This window comes from Tachysurus vachellii, chromosome 20 (genome assembly GCF_030014155.1).
Source record: "Tachysurus vachellii isolate PV-2020 chromosome 20, HZAU_Pvac_v1, whole genome shotgun sequence".
Classification (NCBI taxonomy): Eukaryota; Metazoa; Chordata; class Actinopteri; order Siluriformes; family Bagridae; genus Tachysurus; species Tachysurus vachellii.
Window position 1 is genome coordinate 13187169 of NC_083479.1, and position 11759 is coordinate 13198927.

The 11759-nt window shown below is 38.7% G+C and overlaps 1 protein-coding gene across 1 annotated transcript; it reads left to right on the forward strand.

Moving 5' to 3' along the window:
- The first annotated feature begins 2678 nt into the window (after positions 1-2678).
- aldh7a1 (aldehyde dehydrogenase 7 family, member A1) lies at positions 2679-11759 on the forward strand. Its single transcript, XM_060896011.1, has 18 exons — positions 2679-2905; positions 4935-4988; positions 5370-5435; positions 5801-5881; positions 5968-6091; positions 6367-6499; positions 6652-6696; positions 6819-6896; positions 7725-7822; positions 7954-7995; positions 8076-8170; positions 8451-8535; positions 8952-9058; positions 9199-9315; positions 9755-9852; positions 9944-10017; positions 10106-10181; positions 11378-11759. The coding sequence occupies exons 1-18, from the start codon at positions 2711-2713 to the stop codon at positions 11430-11432; spliced, it is 1623 nt and encodes a 540-aa protein (XP_060751994.1). The 5' UTR covers positions 2679-2710; the 3' UTR covers positions 11433-11759.

Consider the following 11759-nt stretch of genomic DNA (forward strand, 5'->3'; position numbering starts at 1 on the left):
GTTCGCTCAGCAGTCCGGACCCTCTGTAGTCTTCTGAGGTCAAATCTGGTGGCTGAGCTGAACCAAACAGTCATTGAAGTGCAGAGGATGGATTCAATGATGGTAGCTGGCGAAGGATGTACAACCTCTGCTGGGCCTTTTTTTTTTTTTTACAATTGAGTCTATGTGAATGTCCCACTTCAGGTCCTGGGAGATTGTGGTTCCCAGGAATCTGAATGACTCCACTGCTGTCACAAGGGGAGGGGGGTTTCTCCTAAAGTCCAGTATCATCTCCACTGTCTTGAGCGTGTTCAGCTCCAGGTTGTGAAGACTCCACCAGACAGCCAGCCGTTCAACCTCCAGCCTGTAGGCAGACTCGTCACCGTCCTAGATGAGGCCAATTAATGTGGTGTCGTCTGCAAACTTCAGGAGCTTGACACAGGGGTCATTAGAGATGCAGTCATTTGTGTACAGGGAGAAGAACAGTGGGGAGAGGACACAACCCTGAGGGGTGCCAGTGCTGATGGTGCAGGTGCTTGATTTGAGTTTTCCCAGTCGCACTAGCTGCTGCCTGTCTGTCAGAAAGCTGGTGATCCTCTGACAGACAGAGGAGGGCACGGAGAGCTGGGTTAATTTGGGCTGGAGGAGTGATGGGATGGTGTTAAAGGCAGAGCTGAAGTCCACAAACATGATGTATATTGTAACTAGAAATTTCAGGATTAATAATAATAATAAAAATAATAATAATAATAATAATAATAATAATAAGCTCTAATATGGTTCTAATATGGTTTATTTCTTTATTATAATATATTTATCCCCTGTATCTAATGTTATTTTGTATATTTTAATTTTCAGAGATTTACCAATTCCTTTATCTATTATAAAGGACTGACTTTAGACTCGTGTACATGATTAACTATGTACTGTATAATGTGCTTTATTTGGTTTAATGGGAGAGTCGGGATTTGACCAATAACGGTGTAGGAGTCGGGGTTGCCAGAGCGAATATTTTACCTCGTTACTGGTTCAGGAATTTGGTTCTTGCAATTAAATCTCTAAAATAATGAAAAAGGTTCAGTTGTCATAGCAAATTAGCTAACAAAATGTCAATTAAGCATCCAGGACACGAAAAGGTATCATATTGCTTCATTGGTTATTTTTTCTGCTTTGTGGCAAAATCTGGATTAGGCTTGTCATTTATTTCTGATCTGAATTAGTTTAGTTGTGAGCTTTCATTCTTTCTTTCTTTCTTTCTTTCTTTCTTTCTTTCTTTCTTTCTTTCTTTCTTTCTGTCCATCTGTCTGTCTGTCTTTATGTCTGTCAGTCTTTCTTTCTTTCTGTCTGTCAGTCTTTCTTTCTTTCTTTCTTTCTTTCTTTCTTTCTTTCTTTCTTTCTTTCTGTCTGTCTGTCTGTCTGTCTGTTTTTATGTCTGTCAGTCTTTCTTTCTTTCTGTCCGTCTGTCTGTCTGTCTTTATGTCTGTCAGTCTTTCTTTCTTTCTGTCTGTCAGTCTTTCTTTCTTTCTTTCTTTCTTTCTTTCTTTCTTTCTTTCTTTCTTTCTTTCTGTCTGTCTGTCTGTCTGTCTGTTTTTATGTCTGTCAGTCTTTCTTTCTTTCTGTCTGTCTGTCAGTCTTTCTTTCTTTCTTTTCTAAGATCTGTTATTTATGCCATCTCACTTTCCAAACACAGTTCACTATCTAGTTGCTTTATAATTGGGATTTAGTTGAAACCCACTCATTTCAGTTGACCAATGAATCGAGCACTGTCATTTAAGCAAGTATGATTTCAAGACTATATTTCATAGCTCAGTATATTCATAACAACATGTTCCATTGGATGAAGATACATTATCTAAAAAAATTATAATTCTCTGAATAGAATCAGATATCAAAGCTTTGCATGAATTAAATGCATGTAAAATACATTTTTGCATCATTTTACACAGTATCCCTGTTGGTAGTTTTTACCCGCACACTGTGGCACCTGGCTTATAACCCACAATGTTTGTCCAGTGTGTATATGTGCACAACTAATGTTTTCTACCAGGATTGTGAACAAATTTCCTGAATTTCCAACATTCACTGGTACAGATTTAATGAGCCTTTACCCACAGATACTTGTTCTTGTCTGTAGAAATAAAGACTTATTTTGCCTTTTACACTTGGAGTCTTTTGTTCTGTTGTGTTTTACATTCTGAGATGTTCTTCTGCTAACCACAGTTGTTACCAGAGCTTATCGTAGCTTTCCTGTGAACTTACACACACCTGACCAATCTCTTCTCATACTAAAGATTTCTTCTTTTCTCATACAATCTGTATAACCTTTACATGAAGTCAACAGTATCTAAAATCCTCAAACCACCCTTCTGAAAGCACAAACCATGCCCCAGTCACAGGTAACACACCCTTTTCCCTTATTAAAGCTCTTGACCTGCATCAGTATGATTTTATGCATTCTGTTGCCACCACATGGTTGGGTGCTTGAACAGTTAATAAGATGTAGATGAGATTACTTTATTAAGCCTATGTAGGGTAATTTAGCAGAAATAATGAATTTCTTCAGTTTTATTTCTCTGTTTATTTTCTCCTGTATGGGGTTTCTACCATTATGAAGCACTTGTTTGTGGTGATTTCTGTGTCATATATATCTGGCAACCCGGTTTCAGTCATGCGACGTGCGCGTCAGGCTCTTTGGATCGCACATGCGCATTGGCGTTTTATTGCTCCAGCCATGCAGCGCACACTCGCTCTTGCTTCTCTCCGCCACTTTGCACTTCGGAAAAAACTTTGCTCTCTGTCTATCCGACAAACTGCAGCCATGTCTACACTTCTGATCAATCAGCCGAAGTATTCCTGGCTGAAAGAACTAGGTCTAAGCGAAGAAAACCCTGGTGTTTATAACGGCACGTGGGGAGGTAAAGGAGAGGTAAGAATAGGTGACGTGCTAAATATACACACAGTCAGAGAGGATGCAAGCAAAACACTACTGTACTGATCAGAGGCCCACTCCGGCCTGTCATTCAGAATTTATATTAGATCACCTTGTAGCTGTTGCATCATGTATTGTAATGTGACCCTGGGGTAGTGTTACACAATGAGCTTCTATCACAATGAACCAAAACTGGGATTATTATATAAACTGATCTTAGTATATAATGTATCAGGTACTGTAGTATGTTAGTGATGTAGTCTGTACAAGATCTTCACATGATCCTTGTCCAGGTTAGTGCATGGGCTCTGAAGTTTTTTTTTGCAGCTACAGATCCTTTTTAACAGTGACATGTTACACGTGAGTGAACATTTACAGTATTTAACAGACACCATGATCCAGAGCGACTCACATCAAATTTTTTTATACAACTGAGTTAATTGAGGGTTAAGGGCCTTGCTCAGGGACCCAACAGTGGCAGCTTGGTGGAGTTGGGATTCAAACTCACAACCTTCCGATTGGCAGCCCAACAAACACCTTAACCACTAGGCTATTACATAAGTGAAGTATTGATACCAATTTTTTAAGTAAAATTTTATTTACTTATTGGAGACAGATTTTATTCCTGAAATGTCCATTGATGACACCTGACACGTCAAGAAGATTTTATTGTCATGTCATTGTCATATATAGCTGACACAGTACATTGTGAAATGAAACAACGTTTCTCCAGGACCATGGTGATACTTAAACCACATAAACTAATTAAAGAGACCAAACCAGACCAAAGAGCTTTCTACTGTACTTTCCTTTTAGTTCCAGCTCGTTAAAGGAAAAATCCACACCGAACAACTTGCATATTAATCTTTAGAATTAACGTATGATCATTAGTGGTCACATTTAAAAAAAAATATATACTTGTTACGTTATTTTTCTATATTCCGAGTTGTTGAGTTAATTGATAATTTGGTTATAGGTTAAAATGACTTTCTTAGACTACCCAAAATGCTGGTAAAAGTACAAGTGTTAATTACCTTTTGCTTTGTTTTCAACTAACAAGAGTGATGTCGCAGTTGTTTATTAATTTTGTCTTGAACTCTCTTATGTGTTCATCTGTGCATGCTGCTCAAACCATTGAAAATTAAACATTAACAAATTTTATGGTTTCATGGTGAAGTTCAAATCACTAGAGCATCCATATGACTTTGATATTGGGTAGAATACATGCGTGTAATGTTTATTGATGTGCTGATTTAAGAGTCTACTTTATAAACTATATTAAGTCTGTAGGTGACTGAAACTGATGTGTGTCTTGATGACATTCGTAGCAGATCGGAAATGTTAGTAAGCTTTCTCTTTTTTAATAATTTGTGATTTGCCAATTATCCCCATATTATAGCACATTAGCGTGCAGTGTTTCAGCATGCACATGTTCTGTCTAATTGTGGCATTGCATAATCCAAAAGTGCAAGCTGATGTAAAATCCCTTCCCAGTAGAGTTACACAATAAATCATTTCTTAAGCATTATTTCAACATTTGGATATGATTCATCACCGAAGGTTACAGTACAAGAATCTTTCATTGTGCCCCTTTAAACTAAATCACAGTACACACTGTTAATCACAATATACAATGAATATAAAAAGTCATGACTATGATTAATGTGATTTAATCATGTCATGACTTTTTGGCAATTTATTTGTGACAGAACAAATGATACAAAGATAAATCGGGTCAAAAATTTCCCTGTTCTCTGCGTGTAATTACAACATATAAACATTAAATGAAAAACAGTCAGAAGTATTTATAAGGGGGGAAAAAAGCTTATAATACTGGTTGCATAAGTGTGTCCATTCTTTTAACAATCACATTCGATCTCATGTTCAAAAGCAATTAATCTTCATAGCAGGAGTTTTTATATTCATTGTAGATCCCAGTATATCCCAGTGGAGTCTGTTCTTATGTCAGAGTCAAATTTTACATCATGAGGTTTTTACATGTTTGATTATTTCTTTAAACCTCTAGGTGGTCACATCATACTGTCCTGCCAACAACGAGCCCATCGCCAGAGTCCGACAGGTAACTTGACCTCCACATTACTGTGTTTCATGCTTGATCCTAAGAAACAAGACACAACTCTCAGTAATAAAATGCGACAAATATCTATACAATACACACAACATGCACAAATGATCAACTGATGTCATAAACGTACACAAAGAATCCCTTTGCACTTAAGGAAACAATAAATTGTGGACGTATCTAAAGGTTCACTACAAAGTGGTAAATATCTAAAATAAAAGGGGGTAAAAAATTGTACTTTAAATAATGAAAGAACTTGAAAGGGAGATCCCTGTTTGAATCCTTATACATTATTATAACACGTGTAAAATAAAGGGGTAAACGTGTAAGGTAAGATGGTTTGTTCTGATTTTTGTCAAATTTGTTTCTTTTAATCAGGCTACCCTTGCGGAATATGAAGAAACTGTACAAAAGGCACGAGAGGCATGGAAACTTTGGGCAGATGTAGGTACTGAGATGAAGTCAAGGAGCTAAGATTTGTTATGTGATGGTTTGAATACACATGTGTCCCAGTACAGTCTCAATTTTGAAGCTCAGATAGTTTTTATTTTCACTCATTCTAATGCAACAGCTCATTCAGAGGAACATGTATGACGGATGTTCCACAGAATCAAAGGCCAATAATAAAAAGTTTTAAGAGCATGCTATTTAATATAGATAACCGTGATTCTGCTTCAAGTTGTTCCACATCAGACCACAGATGAGGTGATCGTTTTATGTTCCCGTAAAAGCTTGCCTTGTTATGATTTATTTCTCACATAACATACAATCTACTTCTTTTGGCTTTCATGTGTCTCTGTTTTCTCCAGATCCCTGCTCCAAAAAGAGGGGAGATTGTAAGACAGATCGGCGATGCTTTGAGGAAAAAGATCAAAGTTCTCGGCAGCTTGGTACGCCCCGCTTTTATAAACTCAGTGTTCCAATACATCTGAATTAAAGCATGTTTATGGACTGCTGTGTGTTTTTGTAACATTAGGTATCTCTGGAGATGGGGAAGATCTACGTGGAGGGTGTGGGTGAGGTGCAAGAGTATGTGGACGTGTGCGACTACGCTGTCGGACTTTCCCGTATGATTGGCGGTCCAGTTTTGCCTTCTGAAAGTATGTCATCAGTGGTGGTAAAAATGCATTTTTTTTAAAATTAGCCATTTACTGTGTCTGTAAGATTAGAAGAGGCGAGAGAGCAACACTGAAGGCTTTTGGATTACTGACATGTTAATGTTTATAAGTTTATAATGTTTACACTTTTGGGCTAGAACCAGTCTTGGTCTGTGCGCTAAGAACTGGACCTTTTCTGTAAAAGCACACAGTGGTTCCACATTAGGCAACATCTCTAAACAGGCCACTCAGAAGCTCTTTTGTTATGTTTTTTTCAGGACCAGGCCATGCCCTGATTGAGCAGTGGAACCCTGTGGGTCTGGTGGGCATCATCACGGCCTTTAACTTCCCTGTAGCGGTGTATGGCTGGAACAATGCTATTGCTCTGATCTGTGGCAACGTCTGCCTCTGGTGAGAACACGTTTGAAAATTTGTTTACATTTTCATATTAATACCGTTTTAAAAGTAGGATTCAAAGTGACATGGTTAAGAAAAATATCACTTAAGCCTGGATCACGGTGCTTGAAATGCTTTGCTGTTAAATGTTCTTCTTTTCTTGGCAGGAAAGGAGCCCCAACCACACCTCTGACCAGTGTGGCAGTGACTAGGTGAGTGTGTGTGTGAGCAGTAGTTCACCATTATGGTAATACATTGCCATAAACTGTTAAATACACTGTCAGAATTTGTCTCTCACTATTGTGTGTGTGTGTGTGTGCGTGTGTACATTCAGAATTGTGGCTGAGGTGTTGGAGCAGAATAACCTACCTGGTGCTATCTGCTCTATGACGTGTGGAGGAGCTGACATTGGGTTTGTGCACAGTCACTGATTACACCAGACGTACCGTGGTTTTGTTTTTTCACTTTATTGACATGACCAAAAAACAAGTACATTTAATACTTACTCTTCAGGTTTGCCCTGTACCTATTTTAGTTGTTTTTTTTGCCAAGCACACACAAGCACTGTTGATAAGCCACCAGCTCTCCACTTTGTTTGCCAATAAACTTTGACATTTTGATTGAGTAGATGTACACTACATTTCCAAAAGTATTTGTACACATGATTTGCAGTTGATGCTCGTTGTGCAAGTTGAAGAGTGATTGGTGGAGGCTTGCGAGGGATTTTATGATTTCACTGAGTAATAGGCCTCTATGGTGGTGTCTGATTCCACTGTAGAACACGTGTGTGTATGTGTGCAAAGGAAGACTCATGAGGCAGACAGGATCTGAACAGAGCTCTGCGGTCACATTAATTGTTTCAACCAAATTCAACCAAAAGAAATGCAACCCAAAAAGGGTTGTACGTTACCCACTGCTTCAACAAACCTTCTCTCCATCTGCTGTGATTCTCAACCATGTTTATCTGCAGTGATGCTGCCTCAAACAGCAAAGAAGGTTATAAATCTGGCATGGGATGATGGTCAGGTGTGCAAACATCAGGCCGTACAGTATAGTGGAGTTTGTATATTTAGTTTTTGAGAAAATACTTTCATGGAAAATGTTGGCTTTGGGCTGTTTGGTCAAATCCTAGCACTTTGGGGTCCCTCAACTGTACAAATCCATTTAACCTGGACACATTAATGCTCCTGATGTGCTTTTGTGCACACCAATCATGTTTACTTATGTTCTTTATTTCTAGCACAGCACTTGCTAAAGATGAGAGAGTGGACCTCGTGTCTTTCACCGGCAGCACTCACGTGGGCAAACAAGTGGCACTGATGGTGCAGGAGCGCTTTGGTGAGTGCCCTTTTTCTCGCTGTCTGTGTTCTTCACTTCAGTGTACATGACATTACATGCTACTAAAGTATCATCACAGCTTTGTCCTGAGTTTGGGACATTTCCATGATTATATTTGTTTTTTTGTCTAGGTCGACAGTTGCTGGAGCTGGGAGGGAACAATGCCATCATCGGTAAGTTACCGTTCAAAAGATTTGCCCATAACCCTGCTTCTTGTGTAGATAGAATGATTAATGCTTTTTATTGTTGTTAGTGTTTGAGGATGCTGACCTTAACATGGTAGTACCTTCAGCTCTCTTTGCCTCTGTGGGAACTGCAGGGCAGCGCTGTACCACTACCAGGAGACTGGTGAGTAGAATTTAATTGACTTTAAAAGCACTGATTTACAAAAACAAACTTTTTTGATATGATAAAACGAGTGTGTCTGTATGTCACACCATATAATGTCAAAAATGAGCTGATTAAACAAGAAAAACTCATCCCAGGAGTCTTCTTCACAAAACACTCATACCGATCATCATTTTCTAATTGTTTGTTCTTATTTAATCTAATGGTTTAATTTGTACTAAACTGCAGTCTATAAACGGTCTCTATTCTTTTTTTTTTTTTTCTTTGTTGTGTTCACTAGATGCTGCATGAGAGTGTCCATGACGAGGTTGTGGAGAGGTTAATCAAGGCTTACAAGCAAGTCCGCATTGGCGACCCCTGGGACCGTAAGTTAATTTATTGGGGGAACCAACTTTTGCTAAATATTTCTAGACCTGTGTTAAATAATGATTTCAAATACACCATTGGTAGTTTTTTTTTTTTTTTTTTTAAAGAACTTGAAAATTAGCCGCTTCCCCTAACAAAACTTGCATGATCTTATTTAAAAGGCACTGAGCCGAGATATGTATAGATTTAGCAGTGAGGGTGAAGTCATTTGAGGAAACAGCAAAGGCGCTCTCTGAAAAATAACAAACTGCTCCTTTAATCTGTGTATGAAAGGAAAGAATGAATCAGAAATGATGGTAATTTACAAACTGTGCTGAAGTATCATGTATAGTCATGCATAAAAACAAGTTATTTCTGGAATGTAAATAAATAGCTGAGAACCAGATTACAAATTTATGTTTGTGTTTGACAACAGCTAGTACGCTGTACGGTCCCCTGCACACAAAACAAGCTGTGGACCAGTACCTGGCAGCCATAGAGCAGGCCAAGAAGCAGGGTGGCACTCTGGTTTGTGGCGGAAAGGTACAGTGTTGCACCTTTTAAACTGTGTCTTATGCATGTAAACAGATTTGGAAAGCTTAATTTTGATGGATCTGCTATATTCGTGTAGCTGAAGTGATTTAATTGCAAAACTGAATTCCACCTCACAATTTACTGCTCAGGTCATGGACCGCCCTGGTAACTATGTGGAGCCTACCATCTTCACTGGTCTGGCACATGATGCCCCTATCGTTCACACAGAAACATTTGTGCCAATTCTTTATGTGATCAAATTCAAGGTAAGACAGTTTACATTTTTATTTATTTATTTATTACTGGGGGGACGGTGGCTTAGTGGTTAGCACGTTCGCCTCACACCTCCAGGGTTGGGGGTTCGATTCCCGCCTCCACCTTGTGTGTGTGGAGTTTGCATGTTCTCCCCGTGCCTCGGGGGTTTCCTCCGGGTACTCCGCTTTCCTCCCCCGGTCCAAAGACATGCATGGTAGGTTGATTGGCATCTCTGGAAAATTGTCCGTAGTGTGTGATTGCATGAGTGAATGAGAGTGTGTGTGTGCCCTGCGATGGGTTGGCACTCCGTCCAGGGTGTATCCTGCCTTGATGCCCAATGACGCCTGAGATAGGCACAGGCTCAGAAAATGAGTGAGTGAGAGAGTATTTATTACTGCAATCACACAAGTTTTCAGGTTTGAGATTTTATTTTTCTTCTTTTACTGTTAGACGGAAGAGGAGGCATTCGCCTGGAATAATGAAGTTAAGCAGGGTCTCTCCAGCAGCATCTTCACTAAAGACATGGGCAGAGTGTTCCGCTGGCTCGGGTACGTGGAGTCTTTAAATACTCTGTGTGCGGTCCACTGTTCGATATGTGTACCATTTTTGGAGACTGAGACAAGATTTTGTTTACTACAGACCTAAAGGCTCAGACTGTGGCATTGTGAACGTCAACATTCCAACCAGTGGTGCTGAGATCGGAGGAGCCTTCGGTGGGTACAGGTTCCTTGTTACGATACTATACATAACATACACTGCTATGAGGAACAGATGGTAAGTGTACGGCTTTTGTGCATACAGGAGGAGAAAAGCACACAGGAGGCGGACGCGAGTCAGGCAGCGACTCATGGAAGCAGTATATGAGGAGGTCAACATGGTATGTGCACACGTACATTATCAGTCTGTGGGTTTTAAATAAAATAATAAAAAAAAATTCTTTCATTTGATTTATGGGAAAGAGATTCGGGCAGGCAATAAATATGCAAGGATATATATAAGTGTTTAGAGACTTAAGCACTTTTGTATTCAATTCAAGTTTATTTGCATAGCGCTTTTAACAGTTGATTTGATCTCAAAGCAGCTTTACAGAACATAAGCATAGAACAAAAGGTTATTATAAAGAATAATATAAAGATTAATATAATACAAAATTCAAGATTAATATTAGAGATATTTAAATGTGTTTGTATTTATCCCCAATGAGCAAGTCTGAGGTGACTCAGGTGACTGTGGTGAGGAAAAACTCCCTTAGATGGTAAAGGAAGAAACTTTGAGAGGAACGAGACTTAAAGGGGAACCTCATCCTCATGTGGGTGACACTCTGGATAAGGGCGTCTGCCACATGCTGTAAATATAAATATATAATTAAGCTTTATGCAAGAAGACTCTCATGCTTTATGTACTTCTGCATGGTTTTTGGACAGACAGACAATAAATATAAATACTTCCCATGACCCCCTGTACAGGAGTACTTTGGCTTTCTTAGCAACCCTTGGGAATCTTCAATCCATGTATCACCCAAAATACATTTACTCAGTCTGGGTTTTTTTTTTTTTTTTTAGTTGTCTTGCAGTTTGTGCCCACTGTAGCCTCAGATTCATGCTATTAGCTAGAACCCAGCTTAGTCTTCTGCTCTTCATGACAATTTTTGGAGACTGTTGTAATTTTAACTTTCTATAATACCAGATTCTGAAAGGCAACAACCACACTACTGTCACAGCCACTGAGATTTACTGAAGCTCTTGGACTGTATTCGTAATTTGATGCATTGTAATGCCTAACTACACGATTAGATAATAGCATGAAGGTTGCATGTATGCTTATTAAAGTGACTTGTTAGTGTGATGATAAGTGCAGATTTATGGTTATGGGTCTTTTTTTTTTTTTTTTTTTTTTTTTTTTTTTTGAGAAGGGTAGTTAAAGGTCCTAGTCAGAACATTTTGATATAGAAACACACTAGTAGGCTGCTACATATTGTCTTTAATGGTTCCTCCTAGAGGGAGGATTGAAGCTGGTGCATTATCTAATCATGTATGAGGAAATCTAAAGTATATTTTCTTTGTCTTCACACAGCACCATCAACTACAGCAAGGACCTCCCACTGGCACAAGGAATCAAGTTCGAGTGAATTGTTACTACATAATATCCGAAACACAAAAAAAGTTAAACCGACTCATTACACTTAAGTTTTTCCAGAGAAAACAGGTTTGATTCCAAACTATCAAATGGTAATCTGCATTAGCAGATTAGCATTAGCATTAACTAGACAAACGGTTAGTTTTATTTCTTTGTTTAAATTTGTTGAGTTAAATTTGGGTTAGTTTGGAAATACATCGTCCCAGTATTGTAAAAAAAAAAAACACTTGATAGTAATATAGCATCCTGTTTAATGGCTCGTCCTCACCGATGTAACCTTGAGGTGCTTTGTACAATTAAATCATGCCTTTATTTTCAA

Excerpts from the sequence above, each read along its gene's own strand:
- aldh7a1 (XM_060896011.1), top strand. The coding sequence starts at position 2,711 with ATGCAGCGCACACTCGCTCTTGCTTCTCTCCGCCACTTTGCACTTCGG. Across the intron at positions 2,906-4,934 it reads CGTGGGGAGGTAAAGGAGAG|GTGGTCACATCATACTGTCC; the intron begins GTAAGAATAGGT and ends TTAAACCTCTAG. Across the intron at positions 7,996-8,075 it reads AGGGAACAATGCCATCATCG|TGTTTGAGGATGCTGACCTT; the intron begins GTAAGTTACCGT and ends TATTGTTGTTAG.